Consider the following 18,355-nt stretch of genomic DNA (forward strand, 5'->3'; position numbering starts at 1 on the left):
ATGACTCACCAAACGCCATCCAAGATGACCCACAGACCGCCATCCTTCATGACTCACAGACCGCCATCCTACAAGACCCATAGACTGCTATCCTACAAGACCCATAGACCGCCATCCTACAAGACCCACAGACCACCATCCAACATGACCCACAGACCGCCATCCGACATGACCCACAGACCTCCATCCAACATGACTCACAGACTGCCATCCTACAAGACCCATAGACCGCCATCCTACAAGACCCACAGACCACCATCCAACATGACCCACAGACCGCCATCCGACATGACCCACAGACCTCCATCCAACATGACCCACGGACTGCCATCCGACATGACTCACAGACCGTCATCCGACATGACCCACAGACCACCATCCGACATGACTCACCAAACGCCATCCAACATGACCCACAGACCGCCATCCTACAAGACCCATAGACCGCCATCCTACAAGACCCATAGACCGCCATCTGACATGACCCACAGACCGCCATCCTACAAGACCCACAGACCGCCATCCGACATGACCCACAGACCACCATCCAACATGACCCACAGACCACCATCCGACATGACCCACAGTCCGCCATCCAACATGACTCAACAAACGCCATCCAACATGACCCACAGACCGCCATCCGACATGACCCACAGACCGCCATCCTACATGACCCACAGACCGGCATCCTACAAGACCCACAGACCACCATCCGATATGACCCACAGACCGCCATCCTACAAGACCCATAGACCGCCATCCGACACGACCTACAGACTGCCATCCTACAAGACCCATAGACCGTCATCCGACATGACCCACAGACCGCCATCCAACATGACCCACAGACCGCCATCCGACATGACTCACCAAACGCCATCCAACATGACCCATAGACTGCCATCCTACAAGACCCATAGACCGCCATCCAACATGACTCACAGACCGCCATCCAACATGACCCACAGACCACCATCCAACATGACCCACAGACCGCCATCCAACATGACCCACAGACCGCCATCCTACAAGACCCATAGACCGTCATCCGACATGACCCACAGACCGCCATCCGACATGACTCACCAAACGCCATCCAACATGACCCATAGACTGCCATCCAACATGACCCACAGACTGTCATCCTACAAGACCCACAGACCACCATCTGACATGACTCACCAAACGCCATCCAAGATGACCCACAGACCGCCATCCGACATGACTCACAGACCGCCATCCTACAAGACCCATAGACCACCATCCAACATGACCCACAGACTGCCATCCGACATGACCCATAGACCATCATCCTACATGACCCACAGACCACCATCCGACATGACACACCAAACGCCATCCAAGATGACCCACAGACCGCCATCCGACATGACTCACAGACCGCCATCCTACAAGACCCATAGACCACCATCCAACATGACCCACAGACTGCCATCCGACATGACCCATAGACCATCATCCTACATGACCCACAGACCACCATCCGACATGACTCACCAAACGCCATCCAACATGACCCACAGACCGCCATCCGACATGACCCACAGACCGCCATCCTACATGACCCACAGACCGCCATCCTACAAGACCCACAGACCGCCATCCTACAAGACCCACAGACCGCCATCTGACCCATAGTCTCGTCCAAGTCTGTTTGGTCCTTGTTTGTAGACAAAAAAAAAAAAAGTCGCCACCTGGATTTAACTAAGCAAATAGGTACGAGCCTCCTATTGGATAATTATTGCATGGGTGATTATCTTTCAGCTGGAAACAAGTTATTTAACCCCAACTGGTGCAATGAATAGCCTCTCATTTCACAAACAACCATGTCAAAAGACACATCCTGTGGTCATGGAAAAGGTCTTAGTCTGGTTGAGAAGGGTGAAATTATTGCCATGCGTTAAGCAGAGAAAACATTTAAGAAACTACTAAAACTGGGTTAATAACTATCCAACGTATTATTAAAAACTGGAAGGATAGTGGGGAACCATCGTCTTGAAGGAAGACATGGAATGGAAATGGCGAAAAAAATCCTGATTGATTGTGATCTGTGATCACTTAAATGTTTGGTGAAATCAAATCGAAGAAAATCAACTGTGGAACTCAGGGCTATGTTTAATAGTGAAAGTAAGAGCATTTCCACAAGCACAATGCGAAGGGAACTCAAGGAATTTGGACTGAACAGCTGTGAAGCCTTAAGAAAACCATGAATCGTTGAGGCTAACCAGAAAAAAGGCTTCCATTTACTAGGGAGCATAAAGATTGGACTGTGGAGCAATGGAAGAAGGTCATGTGGTCTGATGAGTCCAGATTGACCCTGTTCCAGAGTGATGGGTGCATCAGGGTAAGAAGAGAGGTAGATGACGTGATGCACCCATCATGCCTAGTGCCTACTGTACAAGCCTGTGGGGGCAGTGCTATGATCTGGGGTTGCTGCATGTGGTCAGGTCTAGGTTCAACAACATTATGTGCCCAAAGAATGAGGTCAGCTGACTACCTAAATATACTGAATGACCAGGTTATTCCATTAATGGATTTTCTTCTTCCCTGATGGCACGGGCATATTCCAAGATGACAATGCCAGGATTCATCAGGCTCAAATTGTGAAAGAGTCGTTCAGGAAGCATGAGACAGAGTCCAGACCTCAACCCCACTGAGAATCGTTGGGATGTGCTGGAGAAGGCTTTGTGCAGCGGTCAGGCTCTCCCATCACCAATACAAGATCTGGTGAAAAATTTGTAGAACACTGGATGGAAATAAATCTTGTGACATTGCAGAAGCCTTTCGAAACAATGCCACTGTGAATGTGTGGCACAATGGAATATTAATGTGTGACCTTCTTTTTCTTTTTTGGTGGCAACTTTTTGGCCAGGCAGTGTACTTGTTATGTTAATTCACTGAACATTTCTATCTGTTAAAAAAACCAATAATCTGATTGTATTCCATTTTGTAAATAGATTCAAGTGTTTTATGGTTGTTGTTAAATCCAGGTTGAACCGTCACAGAGTTCAGTGTTCTCTTTTTTTGTGACGTTTTCTGTTCATGACTCATTAACGGAGTCGGTTTGAGGTGCTGTTTGTGATGTTCAGGGTATAGCGTTTGGTTGAACAGTACAGATGTTTGTTCGGATGCAGAGATGGTGTGTAGTTCAGGCAACGTGGGAAAGCGCAGCGTGTGGTTTTTGTGATGTGGCCGATTACAGAGCGCGACGAGGAAAGTGGAAGCTTTCAACCCAGGAGATTTGTGTTGGTTGTATTATGCAGAAACAAGACGTGTGTGTCAGTGTGTGTCTGTGTGTGTCTGTGTGTGTTTGTGTGACTGTGTGTTAACTGCGTGTGTCTGTGTGGAGGTTTGTGTGTCTGTGTGTGTGGTTGTGTGACGCTGTGTGTGTTAATTGACTCGACGGCTGATGTAAATCCATCAGATTGAACAGATGAATCCTCCAGATACCATTGGATGTTTGTGCATTTGTGTTTATATTTAACTTTGCTTTTGTTTCTTCCAACACGGTGTTGTGTAAAAGTGTGCGTCTGTGTATGTCGGCCCATGTTACACACTCTGAATAAGAGCCTCAGATCGCAGGACAAAAGGCATTGCCGCGGGCGACCTGCAGCTGTAATCTGATTACTGTATTACACACAACAAGTGGCGAAGTGGAAGCGTGTGCAGAAATGTGATTGGAGACGGTTTGAGGAAGACGAGGGATGAAAGAGACAAGAGGGGGAGGAAACAGTGGATGAACAACGACAATGAGCACAACACACCGTGTGGGGGAGGGGTCTAAATCTGTACGTTCAGCCTCTTTGTCCACACGTTTTGGTGGTTTCATGGTAAAGTTCAGGTCAGTTTCCTGTTGACACTAATGTCTGCGGAATGGAGGAACACGAAGAACATTTGTACATGGGTTTGGTTCAGCCAAGATACAAGGAAACATTAACCTTCAGGAGAACAGGAGGATGCAGAACCTGTATGTAGTGTTCCACAGGAGAATCACAGGCATGGACAGAATCTGAACGTTCCACCAAAAAACACAACCAAGACTGGTCGGAATATGAATGTTCCACCAAAAAACAAAACCAAGACTGGACAGAATATGAATGTTCCAATGAACATTTCACCAAAAAACAAAACCAAGACTAGACAGAATATGTACGTTCCACCCAAAAAAAAAACAACTAAGACTGGACAGAATATGAACGCTTCACCAAAAAACACAACCAAGACTGGTCGGAATATGAATGTTCCACCAAAAATCACAACCAAGACTAGACAGAATATGAACGTTCCACCAAAAAACACAACCAAGACTAGACAGAATATGAACGTTCCACCAAAAAACACAACCAAGACTAGACAGAATAGGAACGTTCCACCAACAAACACAACCAAAACTAGACAGAATATGAACGTTCCACCAAAAAACACAACCAAGACTAGACAGAATAGGAACGTTCCACCAAAAAACACAACCAAGACTAGACAGAATATGAACGTTCCACCAAAAAACACAACCAAAACTAGACAGAATATGAACGTTCCACCAAAAAACACAACCAAAACTAGACAGAATATGAACGTTCCACCAAAAAAAACAACCAAGACTGGACAGAATATGAACGTTCCACCAAAAAACACAACCAAGACTAGACAGAATAGGAACGTTCCACCAAAAAACACAACCAAGACTAGACAGAATATGAACGTTCCACCAAAAAACACAACCAAAACTAGACAGAATATGAACGTTCCACCAAAAAACACAACCAAAACTAGACAGAATATGAACATTCCACCAAAAAACACAACCAAGACTAGACAGAATATGAACGTTCCACCAAAAAACACAACCAAAACAAGACAGAATATGAATGTTCCACCAAAAAACACAACCAAGACTGGACAGAATATGAACGTTCCACCAAAAAAAACAACCAAGACTGGACAGAATATGAACGCTCAGCCAAAAAATATCTGAAATAAAATGCAACAACATGACATAAGACGGATATGTAAAAGTTTCACTGATGATGTTAACTCATTAATCAGATCAACTGATCTCTGCAATTTGTTCATCTATTGGTTTGTGTAACCATGGCAACCGCAGGAACTTTACTTTGCAACTGTAGTTGAGTTGTAAAATGAAGTGAATGATCTGTTGAATTAATGAATCTATCAGTGCGTATTGACTAATGATTGATTTAAAGGTTTCTTACATGATAATGAAATAATCACCTGCTCGGTTTGGTTTCATTCCAACACAGACCTGCTTTGTCTCAGAACCTTAGTGTAGATGGACATAAAACAGAGACATGTGGACAGAAGACAGAATGTACCTGGACATCAGAGGGACTGACCTTTTGATATTATTACCGCCTGTCTTCTTCTGGAGTTTCACTCCATTCTGTTTTTTGTTTTTTGTTTTTTTTTTAAACATTCTCAGTAGATGAAACTCAGTGTTCTGATGTGAGTTTTTATTGTTTTATTGCTTTAAGTTTCTCATCAGCACTAAAACACAAAATCTGAAAACTATAAATTCTGGATCTGGATAGAACTATTAGAAAAAAAAAAAAAGCCAGAAGTTGACTCCTATGTGAACGGATCAGTTCTACAGCAGCTTGATGTGGTCCAATGTGGATCTGCTGAACCTGGTCCAGGTTCAGCTCGTCCTTTGTCTCCAGTGTCTTCCTGTCCTCCTTTTGTTTCCTGTCCAGCAGGAAACATGACAATCCTGCAGTTCTACGTCCACGCCCTCGCTGTCATGTGATGTATGACTCATGTCCTAAATGGGTTTCCTCTAAAAAACACAACTATTGTTTCCCACAATCCCTCGGGAAACACACAGGTCACACCAGCTGAGGTGCCTTCAGGTGCTGCTTTGTGTCTGAGTAGAAAGAAATTTACAGATTAAATGACATTTTCCAGTTTGCCAGAGTTTGAGTTGATGTGGTTCTGTAAATATAACTCATTATATATATTTGATAGTTTAACTTTGTTGAACTGTCATTATGGAAAGGACCCATGGCCTTAGATGTTCCCAGAATGCATCATCTGTAATTTAGAAGCAGGACAAGATGATTTGAAATAACACCATCTGTACAGCGCACTGACACGACAGTGTGTCTGTTTAGAAGATCAACCACAAATTAAAGCTGCAAGCAGCATTGGGCGGGACCTCGCACAGGGTGTTCCGCCTCCCACGCGATCCCCCTCCCGTGACCGTCCACACCTCAGCTCCACTCACACCTCTCCGTCCCCATACCAGTTCCCACCCTTTAGTGTCCGTCCTCCTTACATCTGTACAGAACACCAGCGACCCTCTGCTGAAACCACCATCACCTTTAAAATGAGACTTTTATTTTGGAAACCCTACTGTGTGTATGTGCATTTGTTTTGTATGTGAGAGAAAGAATCAGTTTGAAAAATGAACTGAAATTGTATGAATAATTGAGCATAAAAGTGATAATTTATCACATTTAAGGCTTTTATTTTGGAAAAACCCTATTGTGTGAGCATGTGTGTCTGTGAGAAGGAGTACTTTTTAATGAAGAAACATTGTACAAACAGTTGAGCATTTGGTCATGAAAATGAAAAGAAGTTATGTCATAGACATTATTTATTTTTTTAATAAGGGTTTTATTTTGAAATAATGTACTCCATGTACTTTGTAATGTGTGCAAAATGTCCAGTATCCACAATATAATGCAGCAAAACCTGTTTTAAAATGTGAGTGGAAGAAAAAAAAAAAAAAGTCATTGTCTTGCCCTGGCTTTGAACCCAGGAATCCTGTACAATAGATTGCTGCTCTAACCACTAGTTTATTGTCAGACACACATAGTGCTGCACTGGTAACCCTTATATAGGGATTTTGTCATTGTGAAAAGTGAAACTAAACATACTCTTCAAAAAATCGCGATTATTCTATAACCGTAGGTCGTATCTGAAAAATTCTTTCACTTTTGGACTCTGCAGACTTGTGGAAATTTAATGAGGTATAACTTTTTGGTCAAAAGTCTGAAATGAATAAGCAGTAATTGCAGAAACGTAGAGTAAATGTCAAAGGCAGATTGCCAACTTCCTGTTGGAGTTAGCTCATGAGTGTCAGTGTATGATTTGTCGGCTCAATCAGACCAACATTTTGGCATTTGTTTCATGTTTCTGTGACATTCCTACTGGCCGCTAGGGCAGATTTTGTGTGTTTTTAGTACAAAGGTGGCGCTACAGAGTCCATTTTGGCACCCAAGGGGTTAATTTTGATATTGAATCAAAGTGTTCACCAGCCATGACATACATGGCAAATTTGGTGAGTTTTGGAGCATGTTAAGGGGGTCAAATGGCAGTCTAAAGTAGAAAAAGTATGAAAATAAACAAATTGTTATAAACCAATAACTGTACATCGTATCTCAAAAATTTTTGCATGTGAGAGTTGTGCTGAGTCCCGTGAACAGATAGATATATCACATGTGGGGAAAAACTCCAAAGTGACAATGAGTTCCAAACATCGCAACTTTGCGGGCTTGTAAAAAAAAAAACTAAGACAGTTATGGAAAGAGTGTGATGTAACTTTTTTGAGGAGGGTTCACTCTATCTTTTGGTGCTATTTAGAAGTCAATACGACAAACGGTGTCATACGAGTTAGTTTTAAAAATTTTATATTGAAAGGCATATTGCGAACTTCCTGTTGGAGCTAGCTCATAGGTGTCAGCACGTGATTTGTTGGGCTCAATTAAACAAAAGTTTTGGCGTTGGTTTCATGTGTCTATGACATTCCTACTGGAAGTTTGCAATTTGAGCATTTTATTTTGAAAGGCACATTCTGAACTTCCTGTTGGAGTTAGGTCATGAGTGTCAGTGGTTGATTTATCGGGCTAGATGAGACAAAAATTTTGACATTTGTTTCATGTTTCTACGACATTCCTACTGGCCGCTAGGGCCATTTTTGTGTATCTAGGTGGCGCTAGAGAGCCCATTTTGGCACCTATGGGGTTAATTTGTACATTTTATTAAATTTTTCACCAGATCTGACTTGTGTGCCAAATTTGGTGAGTTTTTGAGCATGTTTAGGGGGTCAAAATCCAGTCCAAAGTGGCGGTCGGGCAAAAAATATAAAAACGAACGAATAACAATAGGGCCTTGCTTGCAGGCAAGGCCTCTCACTGTGTGAGAGGGCCTTACCTTTCGGCTCGGTCCCTAATTAAAGCTGCAAGCAGCATTGGGCGGGACCTCGCACCGGCCATTCTGCCTCCCCCGCGATCCAGCAAAACCAGTTTTAAAATGTGAGGGAAGGGGAAAAGGGAAAAAAAAAAAAAAAAAGGTCAGTGCCCTGTCTGGGGTTTGAACCCATACCTTCTGCACAGGAGACCACAGCTTTAACCACTGATCCATCGTCAAACACAAACAAGCCACCACTGGTAAGCTTTATATAGGGATTTTGTCATTGTTAAAAGTGAAACCAAACATACTCTTCAAAAAATCGTGATTATTCCGTAACCGTAGGTCGTATCTGAAAAATTCTTTCACTTTTGGATTCTGCAGACTTGTGGGAATGTAATGAGGTATAACATTTGTGTCAAAAGTCTGAAATGAATAAGCAGTAATTGCAGAAACGTAGAGTAACTTTCAAAGGCAGATTGCCAACTTCCTGTTGGAGTTAGCTCATGAGTGTCAGTGTATGATTTGTCGGCTCAATCAGACCAACATTTTGGCATTTGTTTCATGTTTCTGTGACAGTCCTACTGGCCGCTAGGGCAGATTTTGTGTGTTTTTTAGTACAAAGGTGGCGCTACAGAGTCCATTTTGGCACCCAAGGGGTTAATTTTGATATTGAATCAAAGTGTTCACCAGCCATGACATACTTGGCAAATTTGGTGAGTTTTGGAGCATGTTAAGGGGGTCAAATGGCAGTCTAAAGTAGAAAAAGTATGAAAATAAACAAATTGTTATAAATCAATAACCGTACATCATATCTCAAGAAATTTTGCATGTGAGTGTTGCGGTGAGTCCCGTGAATGGATAGATATGTCACATGTGGGGAAAAACTGCAAAGGGAAAAATGAGTTCCAAACATCGCAACTTTGCGGGCTTCTAAAAAAAAAACTAAGACAGTTCTGGAAAAAGTACGAGATCACTTTTTTGAGGAGGGTTCACTCTATCTTTTGGTACTAGTTAGAAGTCAATACGACAAACAGTGTCATACGAGTTCGTTTTAAAAAATTTTATATTGAAAGGCATATTGCAAACTTCCTGTTGGAGTTAGGTCATGAGTGTCGGTGTATCATTTGTAGTGCTTCATCCAAGAAACATTTTGGCACTGGTTCCATGTCTCTACGACATTCCTACTGGCCACTAGGGCCGTTAAGGTTTTTTTTCACATAGGTGGCGCTAGAGAGCACCTATGGGGTAAATGTTTACATTTTATCTAATTTTTTGCCAGGCCTGACATGTGTGCCAAATTTGGTGAGTTTTTGAGCACGTTTAGGGGGTCAAATTCCAGTTTAAAGTGACGTCGGAAAAATAAAAAATGAATGAAAAACAATAGGGCCTTGCTTGCAGGCAAGGCCTCTCACTGTGTGAGAGGGCCTTACCTTTCGGCTCGGTCCCTAATAAGACAAATAACACATAAGATCAATCACTAATCAGCTGAGGTGGTGTCAGATGTTCTTGGTGGCTCCAGTCATGAGACCGAGCCGGTGCTGGTTTTGTGATGTACTGGACCCGAGGCAGAGCTGAATAATGAACCTAAGGAGTGTTCTGTGACGGTCTGTCTGTCTGCAGTAAGTACCAGGTGGTGGTGGAGGAGGAGCGCCCCCGCAGGCAGAGGAGAGGCACTGCAGAGATTCTGCGTTGTTACCCGGTTCCCATTCACTTCCAGAACGCCACCCTGCTCAACTCCCAGTACTACTTCAGCGCTGAACTACCGATGAACGACCTCCGCCAGCCACTGGCCTTCTGCGTTGGTCAGTAGAATGTAGCCAGATACCTGTTCACCTGTTCCCCTGTTCACCTGTTCACCTGTTCATCTGTTCACCTGTTCCCCTGTTCATCTGTTCATCTGTTCACCTGTTCACCTGTTTACCTGTTCACCTGTTCATCTGTTCCCCTGTTCACCTGTTCACCTGTTCCCCTGTTCACCTGTTCCCCTGTTCACCTGTTCACCTGTTCACCTGTTTACCTGTTCACCTGTTCTTCTGTTCATCTGTTCACCTGTTCCCCTGTTCATCTGTTCACCTGTTCACCTGTTCATCTGTTCACCTGTTCACCTGTTCATCTCTTCATCTGTTCACCTGTTCATCTGTTCACCTGTTCATCTGTTCACCTGTTCATCTGTTCCCCTGTTCATCTGTTCACCTGTTCATCTGTTCACCTGTTCATCTGTTCATCTGTTCACCTGTTCATCTGTTCACCTGTTCACCTGTTCACCTGTTCATCTGTTCCTCTGTTCACCTGTTCACCTGTTCACCTGTTCACCTGTTCCCCTGTTCATCTGTTCACCTGTTCACCTGTTCATCTGTTCATCTGTTCCCCTGTTCACCTGTTCATCTGTTCACCTGTTCACCTGTTCACCTGTTCATCTGTTCCCCTGTTCACCTGTTCCCCTGTTCACCTGTTCACCTGTTCACCTGTTCATCTGTTCATCTGTTCACCTGTTCACCTGTTCACCTGTTCACCTGTTCATCTGTTCATCTGTTCCCCTGTTCACCTGTTCATCTGTTCACCTGTTCACCTGTTCACCTGTTCATCTGTTCATCTGTTCCCCTGTTCACCTGTTCATCTGTTCACCTGTTCACCTGTTCATCTGTTCACCTGTTCATCTGTTCCCCTGTTCATCTGTTCCCCTGTTCATCTGTTCACCTGTTCATCTGTTCACCTGTTCATCTGTTCATCTGTTCCCCTGTTCACCTGTTCATCTGTTCATCTGTTCCCCTGTTCATCTGTTCACCTGTTCACCTGTTCATCTGTTCCCCTGTTCATCTGTTCACCTGTTCCCCTGTTCATCTGTTCACCTGTTCACCTGTTCATCTGTTCATCTGTTCCCCTGTTCACCTGTTCATCTGTTCATCTGTTCCCCTGTTCATCTGTTCACCTGTTCACCTGTTCATCTGTTCCCCTGTTCATCTGTTCCCCTGTTCACCTGTTCATCTGTTCACCTGTTCACCTGTTCACCTGTTCACCTGTTCATCTGTTCATCTGTTCCCCTGTTCATCTGTTCATCTGTTCACCTGTTCACCTGTTCATCTGTTCCCCTGTTCACCTGTTCACCTGTTCACCTGTTCATCTGTTCCCCTGTTCATCTGTTCACCTGTTCATCTGTTCATCTCTTCCCCTGTTCACCTGTTCATCTGTTCACCTGTTCATCTGTTCATCTGTTCACCTGTTCATCTGTTCATCTGTTCACCTGTTCACCTGTTCATCTGTTCCCCTGTTCATCTGTTCACCTGTTCACCTGTTCACCTGTTCATCTGTTCACCTGTTCACCTGTTCATCTGTTCCCCTGTTCATCTGTTCACCTGTTCACCTGTTCATCTGTTCATCTGTTCCCCTGTTCATCTGTTCACCTGTTCATCTGTTCACCTGTTCATCTGTTCATCTGTTCCCCTGTTCACCTGTTCACCTGTTCACCTGTTCATCTGTTCACCTGTTCCCCTGTTCACCTGTTCACCTGTTCATCTGTTCACCTGTTCCCCTGTTCATCTGTTCATCTGTTCCCCTGTTCATCTGTTCACCTGTTCATCTGTTCACCTGTTCACCTGTTCATCTGTTCATCTGTTCATCTGTTCATCTGTTCCCCTGTTCACCTGTTCATCTGTTCACCTGTTCACCTGTTCATCTGTTCATCTGTTCCCCTGTTCATCTGTTCATCTGTTCCCCTGTTCACCTGTTCATCTGTTCACCTGTTCACCTGTTCATCTGTTCATCTGTTCCCCTGTTCATCTGTTCATCTGTTCCCCTGTTCACCTGTTCACCTGTTCATCTGTTCACCTTCATCTGTTCACCTGTTCATCTGTTCATCTGTTCCCCTGTTCACCTGTTCACCTGTTCATCTGTTCATCTGTTCACCTGTTCACCTGTTCATCTGTTCCCCTGTTCATCTGTTCATCTGTTCACCTGTTCATCTGTTCACCTGTTCATCTGTTCACCTGCTCACCTGTTCATCTGTTCATCTGTTCACCTGTTCATCTGTTCCCCTGTTCACCTGTTCACCTGTTCATCTGTTCATCTGTTCACCTGTTCATCTGTTCACCTGTTCATCTGTTCATCTGTTCACCTGTTCACCTGTTCATCTGTTCATCTGTTCCCCTGTTCATCTGTTCATCTGTTCACCTGTTCATCTGTTCATCTGTTCACCTGTTCATCTGTTCACCTGTTCATCTGTTCACCTGCTCACCTGTTCATCTGTTCCCCTGTTCATCTGTTCATCTGTTCACCTGTTCACCTGTTCATCTGTTCCCCTGTTCACCTTCACCTGTTCATCTGTTCATCTGTTCCCTGTTCATCTGTTCACCTGTTCACCTGTTAATCTGTTCCCCTGTTCACCTGTTCATCTGTTCACCTGTTCCCCTGTTCATCTGTTCACCTGTTCACCTGTTCATCTGTTCCCCTGTTCATCTGTTCACCTGCTCACCTGTTCATCTGTTCCCCTGTTCATCTGTTCATCTGTTCACCTGTTCATCTGTTCCCCTGTTCACCTGTTCATCTGTTCATCTGTTCCCCTGTTCATCTGTTCACCTGTTCACCTGTTCATCTGTTCCCCTGTTCACCTGTTCATCTGTTCACCTGTTCACCTGTTCATCTGTTCACCTGTTCCCCTGTTCATCTGTTCACCTGTTCACCTGTTCATCTGTTCCCCTGTTCACCTGTTCACCTGTTCCCCTGTTCACCTGTTCCCCTGTTCATCTGTTCCCCTGTTCATCTGTTCACCTGTTCACCTGTTCATCTGTTCATCTGTTCCCCTGTTCACCTGTTCATCTGTTCCCCTGTTCATCTGTTCACCTGTTCCCCTGTTCATCTGTTCACCTGTTCACCTGTTCATCTGTTCCCCTGTTCATCTGTTCATCTGTTCACCTGTTCACCTTTTCACCTGTTCATCTGTTCACCTGTTCACCTGTTCATCTGTTCACCTGTTCACCTGTTCACCTGTTCACCTGTTCATCTGTTCACCTGTTCACCTGTTCATCTGTTCACCTGTTCACCTGTTCACCTGTTCATCTGTTCATCTGTTCACCTGTTCACCTGTTAACCCAGGGCTTTCAAACTCATTTTAGTTCAGTCCCACATTCAGTCCAATTTGATCTCAAGTGGGCCGGACCAGTAAAATAATAACAGTGAAAAAGTAAAATTCTATTATGATCAGGTTTAGATCTACAAAGTTTCCTTAAGAATTTGAATAACATGAACAACTTGTATTGTCTTAAGAAAAACAAGTGCAACTTTAACATTTTAACATTATACCTCGGTTTATCATTTACATATGTGCTTTACAATCGCACAAAACAATTAGTCACAGGTAGAATATTGGTAAAATTGCATCTACTTTTGTTAAGACATTTCCATTTGTTCATATTTTTTCAGGTTATTCACATTTTTTGTAAACGTATAGTTTACATTTTCATGTAATTTTACTTTTTTACACCAAAAAACAAAGGGAAAATTTGGGGTTGTCATTGTTTATAGGTTATTATGATAATATTTTACTGGTCTGACCCACTTGAAATTTAATTGGACTGTATGTGTCTGTATGTGAAACCTGAATGAAAAGGATTTTGACACCATTGAATGCTAATATCTTCAGTGTAATTTTTGCAGTTTTTCACAAATTCATCCTGCGGGCCGAATTGGACCCTTTGGTGGGCCGGATTTGGCCCCCGGGCCGCATGTTTGACACCTGCATGTTAACCTGTATCTACCTGTATGCAGGTGATAACAGGACCTACAGCGGTTACTGGAACGCTCCTCTTCTGCCTCATAAGAGCTATGGCATCTACTACCAGGCTGTCAGTACAGCAAACGGGGTGAGTACACCTGTGCACAACACACCTGTGCACAACACACCTGTGCACAACACACCTGTGCACAACACACCTGTCCACAACACACCTGTCCACAACACACCTGTCCACAACACGTCTGTTGGTGAATGCATTAAATCCAGATTTACAAAACAAACAGAATCCATGTTTTCACTGATGAAAACAAGGTCAGAACACAACACTTGTATTTTGTCTTGCGTCTATTCTATTCTATTCTATTCTATTCTGTTCTATTCTATTCTATTCTATTCTATTCTATTCTATTCTATTCTATTCTATTCTATTCCTGCTGCAGTTTTGTTTCAGTTTCCTTCACTTTTGGTTCATTCTGTCATAAAAAGCAGAAAAGCGTAACAGAGACAGAGGTCGCACACTGATAAGAACACACACAGACTCACAATGACACACAACAACACACTCTCACACACAGACACAAGGACAGAGCCAGACACACACAGACACACACAGACACACACAGACACACACAGACCTACCCAGTCTAATAGGAGGGCAGATAGTTCCAGCCTGACCAGCGACACTAATAGGCTGCAGAGGGGACGGTGTGTGTCTGTATGTGTCTGTGTGTGTCTGTGTGTATCTGTGTGGGTCTGTGTGTGTCTCTGTGTGTGTTATCAAAATTGTTGAAACACACAGATTGTATTGTGTTGTGAGTTAATTATTGACGCCAGGATGTTTAATTGGTGTGTGTTGAATAATACAGAGACAGTAGTGCTTTTCACTGTCGCCACGCCGCAGAGACATGCTGTGTGTGTCTGTGTTTGTGTTTGTGTGTCTGTGTGTCTGTGTGTGAGCATGAATATTCATGAGCTCTTGTGGTTAATTTGTCATCTGTTTGTTAAAACCAGAAACACACAAGATGTTCTGCTTCTCCCTCACGCCTTTAAACCAAACCTGTCTCACTTTGTGTTAAAGTGTGTGTTACATTGTGTGCCTGTGTGTTACATTGTGTGTCTGTGTGTTAAAGTGTGTTTTTTGGTTGTTAAATGCCAGCACAGGCACTGATCCACAGCCATTTGCCTTCTGTCCGCTCTGTTTACGACGGGTGTGTGTTTGCGTGTCAGTCTGTGTTTGTGTGTCTGTGTGCGTTTATATGTGTGTCTGTTTGTGAGTCTGTACATGTGTGTGCTCCTGCAGAAAGTTTCCAGACGTTGCAGCTAATGTTGTCATTGCTGTCATTTTCATTGACAGGAAACTAATGTTGCTCTCTTTCCAACAGGAGACGAAGATCGACTGTGTGAGAGTGGCCACTAAAGGTAAGAATAGGAACTGCACCTTATTGGCAAAGCTGCACTTTAATGTGTGCACTAGTCTTTTATTGTGAAAGGACAGAAGTGGGTTTTATTTTGACATGTCCTCTGTATCATGGGATTCTGTTGTACTGATTATTTTTAGAGGTGCAGTTTCACATTTTAAAGATGAGTTCAATGGCATTGTATTTTAAAAGGTGTCGAGTTCATTTCATTAAACATGAAGCGTTGAATACATTTTACTTTGAAAGGGTTTGGACCAGTCATTCTGATTGGACAGGCCTTGCTGATTGGACTGGTCATGCTTGTTGGACCAGTCTGGAAGTAAATCTGTCTCATCAGATTTTGAATTATAAAAGCCACTGAATTTCTAGCACTGATTTTTTTTTGCACTGAAATTAAGTATCTGAATTTTTTCAGCGTCACATGACCAACCTAACGTGACTTGATTGGCTGGCAGGCAGTTCGATTTGAGATAGAATCATTAATTATCCTTGGTGTCCCGGATGTGCGATCTGATTTTTTGCATCCGAATTTTTGCATCTGAATTTTTTTTATTCTAAATTTATGAACATAGTAACATTGAGACAAAAAATTCAGATACTTAATTTCAGTGCAAAAAAAAAGTCAGTGCTAGAGATTCAATGGCCTTTATAATTCAAAATCTAATGAGACAGATTTACTTCCATAACAGGTCATATTGATTGGACCAGTCCTACCGGGTAGACTGGTTATTCTCTTTGGACCGGTCCTGCTTCTTGGACTGGTCCTGCTGGTTGGACCGGTCATTCTAATTGGACCGGTCCTGCTGGTTGGACCGGTCATTCTAATTGGACTGGTCATTCTGATTGGACTGGTCCTACTGACTGCTGGATGGGACCTGCCCTTGGAGTCAGTGGTTAGCGCTCCAGATGTCAGCAGCTCCATTCTGTGTAATGACAGACAGATGGTGGCTAGTTGTTGGAGCGCTGATTGCCAATGGTTTGCCCAGTCCAGAAGTGTAATGGACCATAAACGGGTGTCTTTCAACTGGTCTGTCCATCTGTATGCAGGTTTAGTCTGTAGAACAAAACATTTATATGATAAATGGATCTGAGTCCGTATGATCCACAGGACACCACGAGTGGTCAAATTATTATAGCTTTATGCACTAAATATTACAACAGGTAATGATGGACTCTTTATTTACATAATTCATTCAATGTGTTGAAATCAAGTTTTTTTCTAGTGTTTTTTGTAATAGTCTGACTTTTTCCCATATTATTTAAAGTTTGTTGTAAAATGCTTCTTGACTTTTGAGATGCTGTAGTTTGGGGTACCACAGGTCTGATGGGTATCCAGGGAGTTGTTTAGCATCAGAGCTAAATAAGCTAAAGCGCTATTATCCATGATGAACAGCCTGTATTATCTCACACACGCTGTAATCGACTGTTGTGGCTTTAATCAGCTTTTATTGGAGCGCAGTTCTTGTGGCTAATGACACCAGCTGCTGATTGGCTGAGCTGTTCCCCTGGCACCTGTCAGTCATGCAGCAGCAGCCAACCACATGTCCCAGGGGGCTTTACCCCCCCCCCCCCCCCCCCCCCCCCCACACACACACACACACACACACCCCTTTTCAGAGAGGACCCACGGTCGCTAACAGTGAGCAGAGCTGATGTGAATGTCAAGGAGAGCTGAACGTCTGCTGAATGCTTAACGGCCTGAGGCGTCCGCTCACACTACCAGTACCAGAATGCAGTTCACCTCATACACACATGTTCAGACCCGGTCCACGTAGCGGTGGTCGGGGTGCGGTCCACAGGACTGTTGTCATGGAGACGTCTTCAGCTCTGACTTCTCATTGGACATTCACAAACAACACAAATATTTGTTCAGGTGTCGCATGCTGTTGGGTTTTACATCTGACACCGTCTACAACGTAAACCTTCACCTCCAGGTTCAAATGTTTTACTCAGACTGATATAAAACTAACCCTCTGATTGCCACTTTACCTTATAAAATCTATTTATTTCATTGTTTCATTGTTTAATATTTAAGGTTCACAGCCAAATTAGTTCTCTATAATCACAGTTTTTTCTTGTACTCTTTTGACATTTTCCTGTTAATTTAATATTATTCTAATATGTGACAGAATACAAACAAGGCCTTTTTCATCTTTGATTGTCTTTATTTTTAACCCATTTTGTCATTGAAGTGATTATTTTAGAATGATGTTAATGATCCCTGTATCCTCATTGGCTCATGTTGAACATATGGAGGTGGAGCTGTGGTAAATAAACGGTCCTTAATCAACTGACAGTGGTTTGAGGCATTTGAGCTAACAGCTAATGGGGGCGTGGCTAATCTTTGGATTCCTATGCTGCTGCTTTTTGATTTAATGGCTGATGTCTGATGCCTGATTGGCTGATTGACAAGCTTCTCTTTCAGGTTCACTTCCTGTCGTCTCTCCAAACATCTTTAACAGCAGACACAGAACCAACACATATGTATATGTAATTAAGCATTAGTTAGGCCACACCCACCGCAATTTGATCTGCTTATTAAAGGCTGAAACTGAAAACACACCTCCACCACGGTGATGAAAGATCCCCCCCCCAAAAAAAAAAACAAAAAGAAACTGAGAGGAAACAACTTACTACCTCATTACAAATAATTATATAATTATTATATTAATATTAGGCCTGTAACGGTACACAAAATTTTCAGTTCGGTACGTTTTCGGTTTTAAAAGCCATGGTTCGTTTTTTTTCCGGTTCAGTACGGGAGGAAAGAAAACCTCTCAAAATGTCTTTAATGCATTTATTATGAATTTTTGAACATTTTTCCCCCAATTTTTGGAGACAATAGAATATAGAAAAACAGGAATAATATAATTCTGCTGCTATAAATCAAATAGAAAATAAAATAAATAAAATATTACTAAATGTATTTTAAACATTAGTATTACACTTTTCCCTGAGAGGTAGTTTTGAACAAACAAAAATCTAATCACAGTTCTGTCTTTCTGCAGAAAAATAACAACAAAAAAATTCCATA

The 18,355-nt window shown here is 42.9% G+C and overlaps 1 protein-coding gene across 1 annotated transcript in view; it reads left to right on the forward strand.

Annotated features, from left to right (window-relative positions):
* LOC115410980 (receptor-type tyrosine-protein phosphatase mu-like) overlaps positions 1-18,355 on the forward strand; it is a 188,462-nt gene that overhangs the window by 93,843 nt on the left and 76,264 nt on the right. Inside the window, 3 exon segments of the mRNA XM_030122845.1 lie at positions 9,796-9,977; positions 13,936-14,030; positions 15,286-15,322. Of these exon segments, the coding sequence (XP_029978705.1) occupies positions 9,796-9,977; positions 13,936-14,030; positions 15,286-15,322 (314 nt within the window).

This window comes from Sphaeramia orbicularis, chromosome 20 (genome assembly GCF_902148855.1).
Source record: "Sphaeramia orbicularis chromosome 20, fSphaOr1.1, whole genome shotgun sequence".
Taxonomy (NCBI): domain Eukaryota; kingdom Metazoa; phylum Chordata; class Actinopteri; order Kurtiformes; family Apogonidae; genus Sphaeramia; species Sphaeramia orbicularis.